This window comes from Vespa crabro, chromosome 1, assembly GCF_910589235.1.
Source record: "Vespa crabro chromosome 1, iyVesCrab1.2, whole genome shotgun sequence".
NCBI lineage: Eukaryota > Metazoa > Arthropoda > Insecta > Hymenoptera > Vespidae > Vespa > Vespa crabro.
Genome location: NC_060955.1, coordinates 7,975,712 through 7,998,193, shown reverse-complemented (window position 1 = coordinate 7,998,193; position 22,482 = coordinate 7,975,712). Strand labels below are relative to the sequence as shown.

The 22,482-nt window shown below is 35.8% G+C and overlaps 1 protein-coding gene across 10 annotated transcripts in view; it reads right to left on the bottom strand.

The window, feature by feature from the left end:
* Nucleotides 1–21,443, bottom strand: part of LOC124432746 (protein alan shepard) — a 22,338-nt gene extending 895 nt beyond the window's left edge. The window contains exons 1-12 of one of the 10 annotated variants that reach the window (XM_046981877.1): nt 21,008–21,439; nt 19,380–19,735; nt 11,281–11,820; nt 9,789–10,003; nt 9,642–9,700; nt 9,284–9,429; nt 5,051–5,208; nt 4,808–4,961; nt 4,538–4,732; nt 4,098–4,190; nt 3,639–3,802; nt 1–3,526 (exon numbers count right to left, since the gene is read on the bottom strand). The exon at nt 1–3,526 is cut by the window's left edge and continues 895 nt beyond it. In XM_046981877.1, the coding sequence (XP_046837833.1) occupies nt 3,653–3,802; nt 4,098–4,190; nt 4,538–4,732; nt 4,808–4,961; nt 5,051–5,208; nt 9,284–9,429; nt 9,642–9,700; nt 9,789–10,003; nt 11,281–11,820; nt 19,380–19,436 (1,767 nt within the window). In that variant the 5' untranslated portion in view covers nt 19,437–19,735; nt 21,008–21,439 and the 3' untranslated portion in view covers nt 1–3,526; nt 3,639–3,652. Of the gene's footprint in view, nt 3,527–3,638; nt 3,803–4,097; nt 4,191–4,537; nt 4,733–4,807; nt 4,962–5,050; nt 5,209–7,089; nt 7,111–9,283; nt 9,430–9,641; nt 9,701–9,788; nt 10,004–11,280; nt 11,821–19,379 lie in introns of all 10 variants that reach the window. The other 9 variants (XM_046981878.1, XM_046981882.1, XM_046981883.1 and 6 more) reach the window with 9 other exon arrangements.
* Between the last annotated feature and the right edge of the window lie 1,039 nt (nt 21,444–22,482).

Below are 22,482 nucleotides of genomic sequence, written 5' to 3'. Positions count from 1 at the left end.
AAAGAAAACGGGAAAAGGGAATGGCATGGGATGATTCGCGGGGACGGGGAAATAGGATGTTCAAAATAGATAGAAATCAAGATCATTACAAACTACAACCTTTGCTTAACAATGTAAAACAATGACTTCAAACTTCGTAAACTAAAGACTGTACAAGTCGAAGTACGATCATGTTCTCGATATAACATCGAGTCAACATGGACTCGTTTTCTTCTTTTATCTGCTTTGTTCATTCATTCTTGCAAGTAGCTCTCTCTCTCCTCCCATTTGCTCTCTAGCTCATAAATTCATTCATTCATTCATTCATTCATTCATCCATCCATCCATCCATCCATCCATCCATCCATCCATCCATCCATCCATCCATCCATTCATTCATTCATCCATCCATTCTTTCTCTCTCTCTTTCTCTTAAGCCGATATCGACTAACATGATTTACTTAAAAACACTCTACGTTTTTTTTCATTTTTTGTCTACATTAACCTACAACTACACGTTATCTGATCTAATAGATTCTACGCTAGAATTCTAAAGAAAGCTTTACGGAAAGCAGCATTGCTTGGAAACGGAGTTTCCAAAATGGTTGTATAAACCATAGCCGGCCAGCCCAAGCACCCGACCCGCGGTGCGCAGCAAGCAGTCCTTACTATTTATATTACAAGTAGACATAATATGTTGTAGAATAATAATATATATTTATTATTAATATGAATAGCCAGTCAGTCTTGACGGGTGCGAGGTGCATAGGCTGAACGGTGCCATAGCCCCCTGCGATCGAGTAGGGAGCGAGGCAGTTTATATTCTAACTATCGCTAATTTTACTTTACCTAACTTTAATCGCTTATTCGGTTACTTTTATTCTTAATCAAAATGGTTGCCTAGCCTATTCATAGTCAACACTAGCTACACACAACTTGTCGCTGTGCTCCTTTCCTTTCTTCACGTTCTATACAATAATTTTATATCTTTTTTCTCATCACTTTCTTTCTCTTTCTTTCTCCCTCCAGATCCGCGGCTCTCCGTTTTTTAATCCGCATGGGCGCCTCGGCCGGAGCATCTTTTCACGCTCAGTCAGCACTAATCCTTTTTCTTTGTTTGGTCGTCACAATAATTATTAGTTATTTAGTACAAGTCTATTAGTAAAATTCTCAAAATTCACTATTTAATCACATGTGATTTTGTTGTCAGTCGTGGTGACAATCGCTTCTGGAACAATACACACTCGTAAATAGGTTCTCCTTTCGCTTCTTTCTTTTCTTATCCTCTCTTCTTTCTTTTTCTCCTTCGTTGCTTCCTCCAATTTCTTTCCTTTTTATCCATTTTTTTATTTTTTCTTTTCTTTCATTTCTTCATCCCTTTTTCTTCTTTTTCTTTTTTTTCTCCTTTACTTTCTTATTCTTATTCTCACTTTCTATCTCTCTCTCTCCCCCCTTTCTCTCTTAATGCATGGACTCAAATCGAGTAATAATCGGTCTTTTAAAAAATAGCTCATACCATTTTTTCATTTTTTATCTCTTGTCATCAAATCGTGATGTACCAAAATAAACTAAATATATTATTTACTTCAAGTCTCAACAGTGTAAAAATCTTTCATATTTTAGATGTCGTCAATAATAGTAATCGTTAATTATAATAATACAGCATATTATTGTAATATTATAATAATAGCTACGATCGCCTCTAACTCTATCTAACTACCTGTCCGCCACATGTCACATGAGCCACTCGTAGCTCGCATATTTGGTAGAAAGCTTTCTGCTAAATCGTTCCTCGACTCGATTCTAAGTCTGACAACGACGTGAAACTTTTCCGGATATACGACGACGACCGGAGAGAGGTAGGAAAACATAGGGAGAGAACCTTTTTCTTTTTTCTTCCCCCCCCTTTTTCTATACCATCGTCGTTTGAGAGTCTTTTTCATATACTTTGTTTTATACACTCCACTCCACACTTCATCGAAATTCCTCGCCTATTTTTTCGCTACCGCCCCATCGTTCGTTCATTATCTTCATTCATTTAGTATCGCGTTTATTCGTTCGTTCGATATAATAAATTAATTTACACTCTAACTATCATCATATCCCGTCGTAACAAAGCTTATTAAGTTTCTCGGGCGGCACGCGTTTCGATTACAAGAATCCGCCATTTGATTTCTTTTCTTAATTTTTTTTTCTTCTTTCTCTATGCAACTCCTCCGACACTACCTGATGTTTCATTTTACCAATCCCGTTAGTGGCAACTATACATACAAAATCTATCAAATTCATAATCAAAAACAAACATAGTTGATTAACTGGCTACAACGCAAAAACAATTATATTCTCTTAACTAGAAGATCAAAATTTGGCTCAGGTTTCACATTTACATTCCGATGTTAAAAATATATTATAATATTTTTCAGCATATCCCTGTCTAAGTGGATTTGTCTGAAAAGGCACAATTCTAAAAAAAATATCTGCATTTACTGTACAATTAAAACTGATATCGATTCATAGTAACTGTACTCATAAATATAACACTCTCTAAAGAGTACTATGTTTTTTTCGTTCACGTGCAATAATTATTGTATATTATAATTCTGAAGACTTTTAGAAACAAAGCTTTCCTCTCTTGTGTGTTGCTTTTTTTCTTAGTAAAATGTATCGTTCGTGATTAAAACAGAACGTGAAATATCGTAGAAGTATTAGATTAAGATATATCCACGTGGCAGTACACACATGTACCTGGCTTGGAATGTCTGAACGAAAATAAACCGATAAAAGTGCGGTAAGCGGGTGGAGTAGCATGTGCTGTGAATGAGGAGTTTCGCACGTCGTTGAAATTCGTTACGCGAATGGTATCTCCCTTCTCTTACAGCCAAGCCACCGGCCAGCCAGCTGGCACAAGTCCGGTTGGTACTGATTTACAACCATACTGAATCTGAATTTTTATCAACTCTAGCATTGGAAGTGCTCTCTGTATATTATTATTCTTATTATTCTTATATATCATTATTTTATTATTAATATTATATTATTATTACTCTTGGGAAGAATTCTCTTTCGTATATTTCTGAGCAGCGTTTTCATAGTTTACATTTTTGTTAAAATATTTATTCACATTCTCGAGCCTTCAGCTTCGACTCATAGTCTCCTTAGTATATGTAATACCTAAAGTTATCCTGGAAGCCTATCAGCTTGACACTAAACTGTTCATTGCAAATATCAGTTTGTCACTGTCGTATAATGTGCTGGTACAGTGTAAAGAGTCGAACTAGTGTCGAACATGTAGAAGACACGCCAGTCTCATACCCCATATTACGTCAATATCCTTTCTTGACTCGTTGCAAAATATTAACTACTTTCACCTATTTAGCTGATGGATAAAATGTATAAAAGATGGCTGGCAAGTCAATTTATCATGAGGAAGAATCTTATCTGACTTTATGTTATGTATTTATCTCATTCTATTCTTCGTTAATAATAATCCCTTGTGTTCAGCATGTGTATCCGTTTCTAACTTATGTAGCCCTCAGCATATTCGTATCTGTATATTAGAAAATATAAATTTATTAACTCTGATTGAAAATAACTTCATGTAATATAAAAAATCGTAATTAAGAAATTATGATTGTTGATAATTATTACATATTACTAACCTATAAACCGTATCCTACTTGGGCTGCTGAGCTTGGTACTGCTGATAAGAATCATCAGGAGATGCTGCATTACTGGTCTGTTCAGAATCGCCCAGTGGTATTGGATGGATAATGCTAGGTGGAGGATAAGTAGTATAAGAGTAGGGATGAGGACTTGCTATGTACTGAAACAGGATAAATCTACTATTTAGATATATATATATTTATATATATATATATATATATATATATATATATATATATATATATATATGAATTATAAAAGATTTCTTATATCAATTAAACATTATAGCCAGATTGTAAACATATATTAACCTTATCATAATTTTCTGTTAGTCATTCAAAACATATTATTGCTAAATACATAAGAACCACTTGATTAGAAATGCTTTATATGATATATATTTAAAAGCATTAAATGAATCATAAACAATTTCATAAAAAATTAATATTACTTACGGAACCAGTGCCAAGATGCATTGTAGACATTTGTGTTGTAAGCTGAGGAATTATACTGTATTGAGGATTACTAGGATCTGCAGATGGCATCATCTGTAAAAATAAAAACAAAAATAAATGAAATAAAATTTCAATAAGAAAAAATACTATTGTGCGATATATTTAATAAATAATTTAAAAAAAGCTAAGTTTAATAATGTATCAATAATGAAATAAATTGTAGTAAAAGATAATTATACATAATATACATATGACTCATTCAAAAATAAATGTTATGATTTATTCAAAAATAAATGTTATAATTTATTCCAAAATAAATGTTGTAACTTATTATTAATTTTATATTATAATAAATATTATAATAAATAATTTTATAGAAATATAATATATATAAAATATTTAGAACAAATAAAAGAAAAACTTTTCTTATAAAAACTCACGTCGACCTGTTGCATATGAGGCGGCGCGGGCTGCACCAGGTATGGTGTGACCCAAGGAGCTCCTGGTACGCTATAGCCAGGGACAGCTTGACCATAATGACGACCATATTGAGTCAAAGTTGCTGTAGGTAACATATGAGCTGTGGCAACACCATTCTGACCAACTCCACTTGCATCATAATTCATAGTCATATTCTGGTAATAAAAAAATTAATTATCGTTATAATAATCTTCCTAAATTTGAAGTACATCATATATTTATATACTTACTTCTCCAGTGTCTCTCCACATTGTACTTTTATACATTGATTTTTTTTTATTTCCGCCATCAGCAAATTTAACTAACAAGGGATCTTTAGCTCCTTGTAATGCTTTTCCATTAAATATTTGAATTATTTGCTCACACTTTTCTTTGGATTCCATTCTAAAATTTAGATAATACACATTTATAATTATTTTAAAATATACAATTAATAGTGTATATATATTTTTATTAATTTGAAATGTACTAACCTTGCAAATCCAACACCTTTACTTTGTCCTGACGTGTCACGTAAAATGCGAGTCGAGATAACTTGTCCATATTGTTGAAGTAGTCCTTCAACATCATTTTCTTTAAAGTTCAATGGCAGGTTTGCGATATACAGATTTGTAGGATCCTGTTCCTGTTGCTGAGAAGAAAGTAAAAGTACTATGCAACATATTGTATATTTCACTACTATAGATATAGCATCTTAACGAATTATTATCATTTTGACTTTTCAGATATGTATCATGTATGTACTTTAGTATACTTTTTACTTAATATTACACTAAATCATATTTATCCTCATTCGGGTGATAAATGAAATGAAATTTTTTATAGAACGTTATATAAAATTATATAAAATTATATAATAATTTTAAAAGAAAAATAATATAATATAAAGTTATTATACTATTTTATTACTTATTATATATTAAATAATAATTTCATGTGTAATATAGAATGTGTACATACATCTGATCTGAAAAATTAAAATGATTATTTGAAAGCTGTATCTGGTATCATTTGGCACACACAATATGAACAATTTTTAACTTATAAGTATTAAAATGTTTTTAATGTATTTTGGCAGAAATATAAAATCACGTTTAAAATTATATATTTTGTGTACATTAACTTATTGATATTCATTATTAAAACATGATGTATGTCTACAACAATGATACTACAAAAAAAAATTAGTAAGCTATTTAAGGAGTAATTATTCTGGACTAATCGCAAGAATGCAAATGGACAGATATCAAAAATGACTGAATATGAATTAAGACAATAATTATTGTTTTCAATGTTGAAAGGTTATCATGCTTCATGGCATTAGGCTTCTCCACATTCTGGTGCCTCTCTAAATTTGCTTTAAAGATGCTTTGAGATTTTTTTTACTAAACTCATACCACATATTCCATTATTTGATATATGATTAGATTCTTTGAGGTCAGAACATGCACACATAGGTACCTACATACCTACACGTAGGTATATCATTGATATTTGTATTCTCAATAATAATTTGCAATTTATCATAATAAAAATTACTGGTGTTTCTTACAATCTTTCTGTATTTTAGAGAAAAAGCAGTACTTAAATATTCATATGAATGACTTCTATTTTTCATTAAAACACATTGCAATTTGATATGATTTAATATTGATATGACATTAATGTATAGTTTTGTAAACTAATACAATAATGTCTATGAATTAATAGAAGATAAAGATATTTCAGAACTATATAAAATATAAAATATGAATATCATATTTGACTACAAAAATAATAAATAATAATATATTAAACGAAGTACAAATAAATTACTCATTTACTTTGATAAAAAATATTTTAACAATAATGAAAATTACTATATTTGATTGTTAAAATCTTAATATATAATGTACTTATATAATGTATACACTTTCAAAAAATGAATATAACTTTATAATCAATTACATTCATATGCCCTTTCAATTTAGCTAACATGCAAGAGTTCCTTAATTCACATTTTTAATACAACACCTTCAAAATAAGAATTAAAAAATGTGAAAGAAATTTAAGCATATACATAGGTGTATTTAAATTGTATTTATATATTAATTATAACCTTACGTACGAGTTTACTGACAAATATGTAGACAAATTTCCTCTATTCATTTTTTTATACACTGAAAGCAATAGGAACAGATTACATCAGTTACGTATGACATTTTCTTTTTTAATGAAGCAAAAGGCAAAGCACAGACATTGCAACGTGTACATAGTTCGATTTTCACAAAAAAGACTGTGATTTACTTTATTGCAGAAAACATATGATGTATGTAAATATATGTAAGTACATACATATATGTGTTTATACTCATGTTTTTATTTATGAATTTATAAATGAAGGATTGAAACAAACACAAGTGTATGCTAAACTAAATTTAAAATCATTATTATGCACCCTCAAGCATATTTTGAGATTCACCATTTCTGTCAAGTATCAATCAAATCTACAATTACTTGAATATACTTATACTTTACGACAATTTACTTCAATCTTGCGAATGCATTAAAACAAAAGAACAAATAATGAAAATATTATGATATAAGCCAAGCTGATGGCATTTATGTATGTATACAGATGTCCCTTTTAAAATTAATACCTCAATTATTTCTAATAAATACTTTTTTCTTGATGAAAATTGATAATAAACATTCATCAAAAATTTACTACATCACTAGAATATTTCTCTGTATCTTTAAGATATATTTAATTATCTATTTTGTTTTGTATATTTTTTATCAATATAGAAAATTAATTGTGACATTATTTTTGAAAGGGCCATTCTACATACATATACACATATGGATATATAAAGATATGTACACACATACACACACACATAAGTCAATATGCATAAGTACATATGTAAGTATGTGTGTATGTTTGTATAATAAAGTAATATACTTCAATGTATTTATACTTTAACTAAATGATTCATATTTTCATCAAGTGCGAGTATACATAAATATATAAGATTCAAATACTTTTGTGTAAGATACGTATATACTTATTTAATTGTATACACTATTCAGCTTCAATAAGGATAGCTAATTAAATTATAAATAGTTAGATCATTGGATATACATACTTTTTATGATACATTAAATAAATGATCTCATTGAAGATAAGATTCGAAGATAAGATTCTATTGCGAGCAAAAGGAGCATGTATTAATGCAAAATCAAGAATGTGAAGTCCATGATTCAGGTAACCATAAAACATTGTATGATTATTTTGAATTCATGGTACTTGAATCTTATAAAACAATCTTTGAATATGTTTACAAATTTATTGGTGTGCTGGTTAAACCTTCATTATTTAAGCCAAGTGTGCCAATCAGAGCCAACCAACACCCCAGGGGTAAGATAGCACCTGATCATCACATAGCACCATTGAATGGTAAGTATACCGTGTACCCTGAATATAGTTAATAGTGGGTACACATTGTTTAGTCGTATCATATCACATGCGAACGACATCATCACAGCTGCTTGTGGCACCCTCTGCTTTTACCACGGCCAAATTGAAAGATATTTAGTTAATTTCACTTTAAATAACTTATTGATTTCATTTGATTAAAAATGATCAGTATTTAATATCACAGATATACTTATAGATAAATTAATTTATTTATAGAAATATAGAATATTATACAATAGTTATTAATAAAATGAACTAATATAAAACTAAATTATGTTATATTATATAAAAATAAATATTTGGCGATACAGAAAATGTATTAATTATTTTTAAAATGGATTACTTTTGTAATAACTGTGTAAAATACTTCTAATCATTTTAATAGAAATATCAATACTAGTACTTTAGTATAACAAATAATTGATAGAGGTTTAACATTAGACTAAATAGAAGTAAATTTGAAAAATCATCATAAATATTTGGATACAGCAATATTAACAATTTGTGGCCGAGGCATAGCAGCAAGCATCAATAGGTTTGTAGGTATTTAAGACAGAATAATAGACAGAACCGATTAATGTAAAAGAGCGTTTCTAGACAAGTGAGACAGGTCTTGGTAGGGAGAGAAAAATATTGGTGAAACATAAGTGAACTTGTAATTCCATATAGATGCCCATGAGTACATTCCTTTCGATTACTGATTATATGTAATAAAATATTCTATTAGAAAATCTTTGATGAATATAAAATTGTATCACATAAAAATATGTTATATTGTAGTATTCATTAATACATATTCATAAAGTAAGTTTCATCAAACAAAATTAAAAAAATCTATATTATGAAATACAAAAGACAATATATACTGTAAATAAAATATTGCATATACAATATTTTATAACAAAAGTTCTCATTGAACAGTAATACTTGTCATATGATTACTTTTATCTTCTAATAAATTTAATTATAATACAATCACATGGTACTCATGTGCTATATAATATCATTTTTTCATGATGGAACTAAGATAATTGCCTGTTGTTTAAAAAAATTTTTGAGAGAATTATTAGCTATAATATGATATACATATGAATTTGGATAAGAATTTGGAGGGAGAACAGATGGATTAAGAACAGGAAGAATAAATAAAAATCAGATTGAGTGAGAAAGAAAAAGAAAGAAAAAGAAAGAGAAAGAAAGAGAAAGAAAGAAAAAGAGGTTTACTGTTACTCTGGTATTACTGTACTTGCATGCACAACCAACGTACACTTGCCAGTCTACGGAGCAACCAGATACCCACTTTCGCCATCTGCGCTTGGATGCCCTTGGCGACCAGTGCTTTCACAGCACCCTCTGCCGCCACCGGTGACTCAAAGTCTACAAAGCCATAACCTGAAAAACAATTTGATTATAAAGGTAAGATTATAAAAAAAATCTTTGTAAAACTTTACATTATTCCATATTTATATTTCAAAAATACAATAACTTGTAATGAGATATTCAAAATCCAGATAATACAATATTTGTTTCTTACTATGAAAAAAGAAAAAAAAATACAGAAAAAACTATATATGTATAATAGTTAGCATGATTTAAGTAAGTACCTTTACATTTATTTGTTGTTTTATCCAATATTGCCTTCGTGGAAGTTATAGTTCCATACCTATAAATAATTTCAGCAATTATATAGTAATTATATTATATGAATAATTAAATCTTTTTCATCTATTAGTAAAATATCATTTACGTACTGAGAACACATATTAACAAGGTCTTTATCTGTTGTATTTTGGTTGAGGCCACGTATATATAAATTTGTTTTTGATAACTGTTCCGCCTGCTGCCCTTGCATAGCATTATTGCTCATACTCGTGCTCATTGCCCCGCTTTGACTGCCAGTGGCACTGCTAGAACTACTGGTAGTATTGGCTGGTGACGAGGCTGTAGGTACCCGTTGTCCACCATACTAAGTAGATAAAATAAATTTGGAGTTATTAAGGTTATATCTTCATGTTTTATTCTTTATTATCTACCAAATGAGCAAAGGAGCTATGAGTAAAATAAGCTAGGAAGGAAAGAAATAGATGTTAGAAAGAACATAATCCAGTTTCTACTGAAATTTGCTCCATTTTGGAGATTTAATTTAACTTTATCAAACATATTTTATAATATTGATATCAAAAAATGTATTAACCATACATATAAAGCCAGGAACGATATTTAGTGATGGAGAAATGGCGTGACGTTATTCAGCAATTCAGTAAGTTATAAGAAAGAGATTATCTCTCTACGGTCATCATCGACTAGTAGGAATTTAACACTACGAAATTTACTAAATTATAGAGAACACGTCTTTCTTTGATTCTTTGATTTTGTCAAATATTCTTTATAATCATCCATCACAATATACTTTGCATTTTGTTAACAATTAAAGCACTTATTATTATAGAGTCAAAATAATTGGCATACGTCGTCGAAATGTATGATGTGGATATAATGAAAAATGAATATAAAAATAACAAAATCAAATATATAGAAATAAGGTATGTATTAATGTGAAAGCGTGGGCGAAGAACTAGAAGAAGCATGGATCCGACGAACGAGTCTCGCGAAAAGGAGTACGATCGCAATATATTTTCTTTAGCGGTATTTTGCGTAGAATGTACGTACGTCTTTGTGAAATTTGTTTCGCTTGCAGTTTGACGACACTTGCCGGAGTGACCGTGACCCCGCGACAGCGCTGCACCGTGTCTGATTAAAATAAGGAGGAAGGAGTAACCGGCGGCAACAGCAACAAATGAATCATTTATAGATATTGAATTATATAGAAACGATTACAGTTGAGAGAAATACACTGTTGAGTAGCGCGATTCGCGAAACAGAAAGAAAAGAAGGATCCATTAGGCAGTAGGTAGATTGTCCGACATTCGTACCGAGGCGTGCACGTCGAAGGCGGTACGCAATAGGCCGACTGGCTCGCGCATCTCGAGTGCACGAGTCGATAAATTAGTAGCAAGAAGAACGGCACATCGAGAAGTAGTAAAAACGTACGGCAATAGAGAGAGAGCGTAGAGAGAGAGTTGAGTGCAAAAGCGGTAGTAGGAAGAAAAAGAAAAAGAGAGAGAAGGAGAGCAATAAGGAGATCGTGCATCGTGGGATGGAAAGCAATGAGATGAATGAGGAAAAAGAAGAGGAAGAAGAAGAAGTAGAGAAGAAGACAGTCCGCCATGGGAGTGTACTCACCGAGACGTGCTGAGCGTAGGGGGCGGTGGCGTAAGGGTTGGCAGAGGGCGGTAACGGTTGCGCACCGACCGGTACCTGTGCCGCTGCGGCAGCCGCCGCGGCGGCACTCGGATAGCGGGTGTAAGGTGGATAGGCGGCCGCTGCTGCCACCGCAGCCGCGGCGGCGTGCGACGGCGCCGCGCCCCAAGCTGCTGCGGCGGCGCCGCTCGCTCGGTATTGCACCGGATTCCCTCCTCGTGGTCCACCGCCACCGCCACCGCCACCACCGCCGCCACCACCACCTCCACCGCCGCCCCCGGCCGCTCCTCCCGTCGCGTTGCCCTTCAATCCGCCGCCGGCGCCGGCGCCAGCGCCGCCCCCGTGGCCACCTCCACCGCCGCCACTACTAGCCGTAGTACCGCCGCCTCCGCCACCGACTCCGCCACCGCCGCCGCCGCTTGTAGGACCCACGCCCACGCCTCCGGCGTTGGCGCCTCCACCGCCTCCACCGGCGTTACCGTTGTTAGCGCCGACGTATGTTGGTCGTGGACCGTTCGTCCCCTGAAAAATGACCAAGCGAAATACCACCACAAGATTAAATACACTATCTATTCCCTTTCCTCTCCTATTTCTATGACATACCAAACAAATCACCTCCTTCCGATCTTCCCTTCCCTTCCTTTCGCAACGTCTAACCTATTATTACTTGATAATGTTCGGCTAATCTCATCTAATGTTACCTTTCCTCATGACGATTGAACGACCGTTACATTTTCCCCGAGATCGTTTCATCCGTTTCTCTATATTTTTTAATATGATCGAGTTAATTCGATGATCGTTGAATTTTTTTGCCACACTCTGTTTTATAACAAATCTTTAGTATAGACGACTCCTTGTCGTAGTATCTTATAATCGGCAAGGCCATATGTTCGATCGATGAAAACTCTAATTTATATACAATTTATATATATAAGTAACATGTTCTCCACGTTTATCTAAAGAGAGCTATTCTTCTAACTTATTTCCGTCCAGAGATCAACCATGTATTCTTTTCTAGTTAGAGAATTAATCTAATTTTATCGTACCAATGAGCGCGATGCTTCGATACTTCATTTTCGCTATAGTTCTCTCCGGTATTAACATTGAATCGAGTGTTTTAGATTATAATCTTCGAAAGACGTGCAGATATGCTTCTATAATACTTATCGTATGATGTAAAATTAAAGAAACGATGGCATAGACGATGATTTACTGGCAGATATCGGAGGTTCAATTGAACGGCATGCAGACAACGTAGCAGCTAGTGGACAACCATGAAATAGAGAACACGACGTGTGAAATGAGTATCGTGATATACCGACCGGATGTTGCTTCCTGCTTACCACGTCTGCACGTAGTCGTGTTACACTCTTCTTTTTTCACCCTTTGCTCTGTTTCTATATTTTTTAATTTTTATTTTTTCAAACATTTTCTATATTTATCATCATTCTCTCGGAATTTGAATTCGAAACTTTATGCCAAATGATTTCAAAGTCACATTCTAAGTCACGCGCTTTTCTCATGTTATCTAATTAAAAAGATTTAATTTACTTTTGTATTCAACGCCTATGATTTTATATTTGCAATACTGTAATTCGTTGTATTAGATTTACATGGAATATATGCACACGCACACACCTGATGTTATTAATGTAAGCTTCTCCCACGAAATTCCTCATGTATACAGTACATGCACACTTACGCTCTAGAAATATCTTGGATGACACCATTACTTTAAACGCGAGGCTTTACTCTACCAAGGTGGATCGTATAAATGTATGCAATACATGTATGTTTAGTATATACAAATAATGTACGACTCGAGACATTAAAAAATTCCATCATGTTTTGATTCCGATAGTAATTGTACTGGACTGACCTGTGTATTTAGATTTCTATATATTTACATCTTTCATTTCTTAAATGCAGTAACTTGATTCTAGGACTACGCGTAAATTACAGAAAAAGATTGCGTAAAATCGATACAGATACAATATGAATATTTTATCGCGTTAAATAAAGAGAAATAATAATAATAATAATAATAATAATAATAATAATAATAATAATAATAGTTATAGTAAAAAATTAGCAAACAAAATAAAAGCATCTGTTTATTTACAGCATTCCTCATTGTGTCTCTAAAATATATATGCAGATTATGTTCGTATCTTACTTTCGAACACATAAATGGCATCTTAACTTACTTCCAACAAGGAAGTGCAAATCTTTCGGACGTCGATCGCCTATATATCATACACTTACCTAAAACAGAAAAGAAAATCGGTAGATGTAATAATGATTTTACGGTGATATATAAAATAGAATTTCGCGTCTAATTACAGGGAATAATTATCATTTAGAAGAGGAGACATGTTGCAAAACGAAAAAATACACACACGACAATATATATATATATGTTGTCATCACTTTCATGTTGTGATGCGATGAAAAGTGTAAGTTAATTATCCCTTGATTACATGCCATTAGAAATAATTAAACCACGTTTGACATTAACACGCTTAGGTACGAAAAAAGGCAAGTACTTAAAGGATAATTGAGTTTTAACGATGGAAGCACAAAATCATATTCGCAATTGTATATATCGCGTTTACTGAAGTATACAAGTATATCTATAATTTGAAGTCAATGATCGATTAAAAGATGATAATCAATGTTGTTTATAGATTATTCATCATAGTTGTAGATCGTTCTAATTATCAATTCAATCGTGATAATATATTTGAAATAGTTATAAGGAAGTTCAATTCGCATTGGTAAGAAGTAAAAAAATAAATAATGACTTTTCCTTCTTCTAGCAAAGACCTTATGGAGTAACTATATTGAACACGAATTATATGACGATTTGATAACGAGATATCGTTGACAAAGAGAGGTTAAAATCATAGTGAAAGTTGTACGTAGACGCGGTAAGTTAAAACGTATTATGTAAAAGCAAAATAATTCGGAATACATTGAATAATATATAAATATAATATATGAATAATATATAAAATATAAATATTGCGTCGATTACGGATTGAAAATTCGTGAACGATTTTTCGCAATAACATTTATTTACTTAGCCGATAAGTAAGGATTATTAAACAGCTTGAATCGAGTTCTATCGTCGAAACCGGTAGCGCTGCTCTGATACATTGTTATATGATCGCAAGTTCGTTGACTTTAAGTCAGACTTGATCAACCGTAGCCTCCTCCCTCCACCTCCACTACCACCATCACCATCACTGCCACCACCTCCTCCTATTCACGTACCGTTTATTCCCCTCCGCCCGCGTTTAGATCACAACGCCCTCCTCCCCTCACCTTCTTCCATTGCCACCCGACCACCATCGTGACCACTACCACCGCCGCCGCCATTCTTGTCTTTTATCGCCAAGTGTCAAGAATACGTATTATAATTTTGATTCATCAAAATTATTTTTTTTTCCTTCTTTTTATATATCATCAACTTTGAAAGTTTTCGACCGATCGATCCATCCATTCATCCATCCATAGATTTCGGTAAAAGTTTTCCCAAGTTAATTCGTTCGTTGAGAGATACTTAACGAGTAATAATCTTATATTTTAAATGCGATCAACTGCTTTCTACTTTTCGATTCTTTAAACCACAGTCACTTTTTCACCGATATAGCGCTTTCTCTTCGAATCGTGAAATTGTAGATATGTATATATCCACCTATGCTCTTTTAATGAGAGTTCTCGTTCGACGTTACGATCAATAATATTAATTGACTTTCAAAGAGAGTCTCTTTTAGAACGACGACAACAATGACGACGACGCCATCGATGATTTCTTCGTGGTAATAAGGAACATACATCTCTTTTTTTTTTTTAAATCTCATTGTATATCGCATCATTTTCCACAGTTTGCGTAAAAGAGAAAATAAAAGATCGATAGAGCAGAGAGCGTGTTCGTACGTCACACGATGTAACGAAGGTAAATGGCACGCGAGGGACCTTGACGAGCACACATCTAGGCCATAGACCTTGAACTTCGTGTCTAGATCGCGCTTCGGACGTTCGATTCTGCCGCCAAATCGGGAACTCGCTTGTGTTACAAGACATATCAGCCATAATGAGAGAAACAAATAGGATATCTATCGTTGTTTTAGCAAAAAGATTTTTCAAAGCACAATGTCAAAAATCTAATTGAAAACATTTTGATACCAATGATAATTCTATGATCTGATTGACAACATTTTTCATTCAATATAAATAATTCAGAGAATAAGGTTGTCATAAATATTCGAAAATTATTCATGTATGCTGTGTTTTCTTTGGTTCAAGTCAATAATTGATCGAAGCTCGAAAAAGTCCTTAGTTACCAGCTAGAAGGCCGATTTTAAAAACAAAAATCGCGACTATCAGGAAAAGACGATCGATCGCGAAGAAGTTCGACGGAAATGAAGAAACGTGGTGAGAGCGAGGTTCAGACGACCTTGACTTTAGTGACGTCACCGGATACCGTTGTGGATAGCGCCTTGCGAACTTTGTGAATGGCATCCGGGTGTGCGTGCGAGCACGCGTTCTTTCGCGCGTGGGTGCGTTCACATGCAAGCTTTACATGCACGCGTGTGTACACGTCTTAATGCTGTGTCGGAAGTACTCAGGTATGAGACAGTAATAAAGATTGATACATGTATTTAAATAGGACTCATAATCCGATCGAAAACGCATACAACATATTTCTCATTCTTATTGTCAGTCGATCCTAACTTCTGCCATTGCGTGTATTCTTGTACTTTACATAAAATACATTTGTTTTGAAAAATATTACATTCCAAATTCTATTGATCTTTCTAATGCAACATGTGTTCTCAGAGCTATACTTATGAGATCGTTTAAATCACCTTAATGATCAATAAGAAATTCTAAGTTTCGCAATATACATTCGTATTATCATACTCTTTTTATAATATTTTTACTTCTGCGTTCTTTCTATGGCGCCCACATATCCATGACATTAATGATAACCGCGCATGCGCGAACAGAAAACTCATATTCTGAAATACGTAATATCCATGGCAACGAGGATTAAAGACAGGTTTGTGCCCTTATATTTTCATTAGCCGATATGGATTCCTTATCGAATTTCTAAAAAGAGGCTAATATAAAAATAGCAAAAGTAACATTTCGATATACGTACGAATGAGTATGTATTATAGTAGATAAATCGCAAAAATACATAAGTGTTACCACCGTTCATATTTTTATAATCATGCCAATATTGCTTTCACTCATACTTCCTTTCTATATGTTACGAATTTAATCGAAATTTAATGAATTTTATAGAAATAAAAATTGCGTTCGTATATTGAAAATCTTTATGAGGAAATTCATGGCCTATAATGAGTTAGTAACAAAAGGTTCGCAACACATGATGAGATGATTTGAACGAGGAAAAGTGATATCGAATTAAAAGTTTTTTATTCGTTAGCTTGGTAAGATTATTTCGCGGAATGTGGTAGCGTTGGGCGTGGGTGTAAAATAGAACATGGAATGCAAAAACACTTCGGGGTATCGTATTAATGCCGAACAAAGAGCAACGTAAATCGTCCGTGACTCATTTCTGAGAGTGCACGCACTTCAAGGCCGATGAACGACAACAGACTTTTTGTTCTTTTTTTTCTTTCGCCATCGCTTTGTACAAAGCAACAAAAAGAATTTCAAGACTTTCTACTATTTCGTAACAATCATAAATGAAAGACGTATTTTTTAAAAACAAGAGAGAAAAAAAAAGACGAAAGAAAAACAATTGTGAATAGAAATAAGAATATTTTTTAATCGATTCCAATATAGAATCAAATTACACGCTAAATTAAGTAAATGAACATATATTTTGTTAACCTTATTCAGACCGATCATTGATTTCACAAATGTAAATTAATTCATAAATTACTGTCATAAAAAGAAAAGAAAGAAAAAAAATAAAGAGAAAGAAAGAAAAAAAAAGAAACACGAAAAAAATATGAAATGTGTGCATTATCTCGGGGCATTGTTTTGCGCGATTAAAAAAAAACAGCGCCACCAACGATTTAATTTAGCAATTACATTCACATATAAGAATATATCCTCTAATATCGGAAGATTAGATACAAAAGCCAAATACATGTTACTTTAATGCATATGCATTTATAGTAACCCGAATACTATTGAATCTCTAATCTTAACGTGTATTTGATTTAGTAATTGCATACTTGAGAAATTCAAAGGTTCAAAGTGCAACAAAAAAAGGTAATCATTTTTGATCGCCCTTGAAAATGATATCGTCTTGAGTCAATCGAATGCGATCGTTATATCTAAATATTCTGTTTTATTAGTCATTCTGAGAAAATCAATGACATTGATGATAATTCTACGAAAATCAATGAAATAGATGGTATTATGTAAACTTGCAGTTTTTTCGTGAGCGTAATTATTTAATTTTGTATTTATTCATTCTAGAAGATTTAGCGAGTGAATGAAAACAAATGAGTTATATTTAAGAATAAAGCTCATTGATAGGAAAAAATGAGATCAAAGATCGTAGATCATATTACAATAAAAATACGTCGATAAGAAGTTGAGATTCTCTTGTCAGGCCTTACTAAAAATACTATCTCCGATTTGAGTGAGTCAACGACAAGAATAATATTGTCGAATACATTAAACATTTCCATTTAAATAGACTCGTTAATGAGAGGCGTGATACAATTTTAACATATGGAACATTTTTCGAGATCGCACGTTCTATTATTATCTATTTATTGTACTATTCATCGTAAAATTCTTAATAGAGTTTGAAAATACTGGAATGATAGTTTAAATTTAAATATACGAATACATTTATAAATTACCCTCGATCAAGTCGCACAACACGAACTTGGAGTCCGACTGATGACAAACGAACAGAATTTCCGGCGCGTTTCTTTGGCCGTGTTCTGCTTGTATCTCATTCGTAGAAAATTCGTTCGATTTAACATCAAACACAAAGTCCACGCCGTCGCGAAAACGATTCCGATAACTAATTAACAATTATATGTTAAAGCTAAAACTTGACCTCGCCTCAAGGAGTCGAACGCGTGGCACGGATCACTAACACGTAGAGTGGAAAAGCATCTTCGGATGCATCTGAAATCCGTCCAATTGGAACGATCCTCAGAGACGACACTGACGTACCAACGGGAGGAGTCTCCCCGTGACTGTATTAAAAAGAATTCATAAATTCGTTTCTAACTTTTCATCGATCGAATAAATATTCTTAATTCTGCGATGATTTTGCACAAGCCGAATCAATTCGATGTCACTTGAAAATTATCGAAGACGGCACTGAGAGTCGTCAGCTCGAATTTCAAACGAAACCAATCACATCCTACGAATCACCATAGAAAGAAGGAAAGGAGACACGCCGCAGAGAGAAAGACTCGCGAGGAGTGAAGCGAAAAGAAAGGTTAGGTTTGCACGGAAGTAGTAACATAGATAGGGAGGAGTGGGAGATAGGGAGAACGAGAGAGCTTGGGTGGGGCAACGGACGCCCCGCGGCAAACTGTCAAACTACGCTGGTTCCATGGCCGCCGGCCGCCCCCATGGTAAAACTGCGTATTCCACGGAGAATCACTCGTGCTTGTTCCGGGTGTTCGTTTCCTAGCAGCAGCAACGACGACGACGACGACGACGACGATGACGATACGCACAGCATCGGAGCGCGCGCGCAACATATATATATATATATATATATATTGTGTGTATGTACAAGCGGGCATTCATCCGTCTGTGCATGTGCATGCGCGTACGCTCACGATGACACGCGGCGGCGCACGCCTTGGAGCGACCGGCAACGCAACGAAATGCTACCAATGACGATGACCACCACGGATCACGTCGTGTTCGATCAAAACGCAACTTCTTTCTAGACGGAAATAAGTAGAAAGCGGGAGTAGATAAAAGCGCGCGTGAGAGAGAAGGAGGCGAGATAGAATAACAAAGTATAGTAAAAGAAAAGAAAGAGAGAGAGAGAGAGAGAGAGAGAGAGAGAGAGAGGAGGAGGAGGAGGAGGAGGAGAAGCAAATGATACTTACCATCATCTTGTAGTTGAGTTTTCTCGGCGCGGCAACGTTTTCCATTCTGACGGACATGCTAGCGGTATGTAGTTTCTAGCAGTTTGGAACAATGATGCTCTGGTAACAGTTGTAGTTGTAACTGTAGCTATGTGTAGTACTAATACTAGTAGTAGTAGTAGTAGTAAATAGCAGTAATAATTTTAATGGTGAAGGTGGCGATGGTGTACCACTACTAGCTATCGCTGTGAGTGCGTGCACTTCGTCTTGGCAAATCGGTCGCCAACGAATCTCGTTGCTCTTCCACCCTTTCCCCTCCCTGACAGCAACAGCAGGAAACAGTTCCTTAGGCGCACCTTCCTCGGCTTCGGTGCTTTCTACGTACACGGAAAAGATGCGGCTGCTTCACGTGCCCGCTCACCTGCACACCCTTCGATACCACGCGCGCCACGACGCGGCCGAGAGCACCGTCGCACGGCTCGGCGGAATGTCGTATATCTCGTGTCGTACTCCCCCTGATCGCACGGCCGATAATAAGAAGAGGGGGATACAGTCGAGCTAGTGAGAGGGGGAGGCAACACTGCCAGAGATGGAGGAGAAGATGGAGGAGGTGAAGGACGGTAATGGACGAGACGCGACGAGACAAGACGCGCGGTGGCTCGCCACCGGTTGGATGGATGGCTATCGTCTGGAGAGACGAAATCGAGGATGGTATAGGGTAAAAAAGGAAGATGAGACGTCAGTGGTACGGCGCGTATGGTTACGAGGATCACAATAGAGCCTTTAACGCACCGACGAAACCGAACGCGACGAGCGAGAACGATAAATCACTTTGCACCGTGGTGAGGAGTGGGAGAGAACGGTGGAAAGGGCGATGGCGGTACGAACAGAGGGACGGAGGGGTGAGACCAAGGAAGAAAGAGAGAGAGAACGAGAGAGATTGGACGGTGCAAAGGGGACGAAGAGCCGCGCGCGTGAGCGTCAGCGCGCTCTGTCTGCTACTATCGTACGATGCTGTAAGAATGTGTGTGTATATAGGTATACGTACTCGATACGCGACTTATGTATTCGAGAAAGCATACGCGCGCAAGATGCGCGAGATGCGAAGAATGAGATATGTAAAGACCGAAAGAATGATAGATGAGGGAGAAATACAAAGGAAAAAAAGGGTAGAGAAAGCCGAGCCGATGGCGATGCAAACGGATGACGAGCGTCAAGAGGGTGTGTCGATCGTACACTCTTCACACTACTACTACTAAACTACTATTAAACTTCTTTTACACTTTACTTCACGTCGTTGTTTAACACACGCACAATACCGGCGAGAGCTTAGGCCAGCCGCGTTGAACGGACACGAAGTGAGTATGTGTAATTGTACGCGCGTGTACGAGAAAGAGAAAGAGAATGAGAGAGAGAGAGAGAGAGAGAAAACGTAAGATAGGTAGTGTGAGAGAAAGAGAAAGAAGAAAGATATCGAACGAGTTGCAAGGGGGAGAGAGGAGAGAGAGCAAAAGTACGCGAGATTATCCGCCTACTTGGCCGTTGATTTCAGCCTTAGCGACGGCTAGTGTGTCTTCGTGATACAATCGTTCTTCTCCGCTTTTTAATTGTCCCGACGACTATTTTTTCGTCGTCTCGTATACACCAACCTTCCTCGTCAATCTTTCCGTTGTGGTCCGCGGCGGCGCCTTTGTGACCGTCTTCGTTGTTAGGCGTCGCAATATCACCTCGATTCCATATACTGTATTACCTTCTTACTCGTCCTCCGTTATATGCTAGCACCACTTTGCTTTCCGTCTCTTACGCTGAACGATAGCACTTTTTTTATCCTTTACGTACTTTCCCTTGTCCGTCACGTCCGTGCGTTCTTTCGCCACTCGCGGATTCCGTTTCCTCTCTTTTCTGTTCTTCAATTCTCCCTCTTATTCTTTACGAATTTCGGGAATAGCACTATTAATAACGTCACGATAGAAAAATATATAGCTTATTTCCCCTCTAAATAAAATAAATTACAATGTTTAATCGTTACTTTTCGTTAGGAAACATTTAAACTGTGTTGTCTTGTAGGTAGAGTCTAAGCTACTGCCCGGCGAGATTCGCCCATCTTGTCCGAAACTGAAAGGAGCCGTCGCTTGGCGGCGCTGTTCGTATTACCACCGGTCGTGGGGTTCCAGCGGCCGCACCTGTCTGCATGGCCGCCACTCATACAAACATGGAAAGTCATAAACTTGTTAAAGCACGACAGAGAGAGAACTTTGCTCTATTCTATCTCTTTAACGAAGATAGAGAATTCGTTTGCTAACAGAATGGAAGGGATCTTCTGTATCTCGCAAATGAATTTTAGTTTGTCGCAGTTGGCGAACGTGTAGAGCCGAGCGTTACCGAAGATGGTCGTATGGTGACGAACTTTAACGAGCCGACAGCCGATGAGACGACGACGGTCTAAGGAGGGGACGCTCGGAATGAACGAGGGAGAAGGAGAGAACGAGAAAAGGGGGGAAGGAGATGGAACGAAGGACGACGCACGATGATGAAGGGAATGGAAAGGGCATGGAGGGAGAGAAGAGAGAGAGAGAAAGGAAGAGGGAGAAAGAGAAAGAGAGAGAGAGAGAGAAAGAGAGAGAGAAAAAGAAAGAGGGAGAGAGAGAGAGAGAGAGAGTAAGCAGCAGACGCGGGTGGGTACGCTCACCCCGGCGCGGACGTCCCTTCGCTATGCGGCAACGTGTGCGTTGTGCACGATTCTACGTGAAAAATGTGTACCTGAGAGAGGAGTCCTTCGAGAGGAATATCGACTCCCCTGCAACGCGATGTGTTGCGGTTGTCATGTCGGCGGAAAGCTTTGCGTCCAGGGAAATCCTACTTCGTTTACGCGCCAAATCAAAAGAGAGAAAGAAAGAAATTTAATGTGGGAGATACAAAAGGGGGAAGGAAAAGATGAAAGTAGAGGGAGAGAACAAGAAAAGAAGGAGAGACAGATAGGAGGGTTCTCCTTTCGTAGGGCAAGATCGATTATCCCACGGCCCTGTGGTCGTCGCTCGAAGAACTTTGGTCGCGCCTTCTCTTACGAGAAAGTCGCGTTATCGATCGTGGAACGACCTCGCTCACTTATACTCCCTCTCGAGGT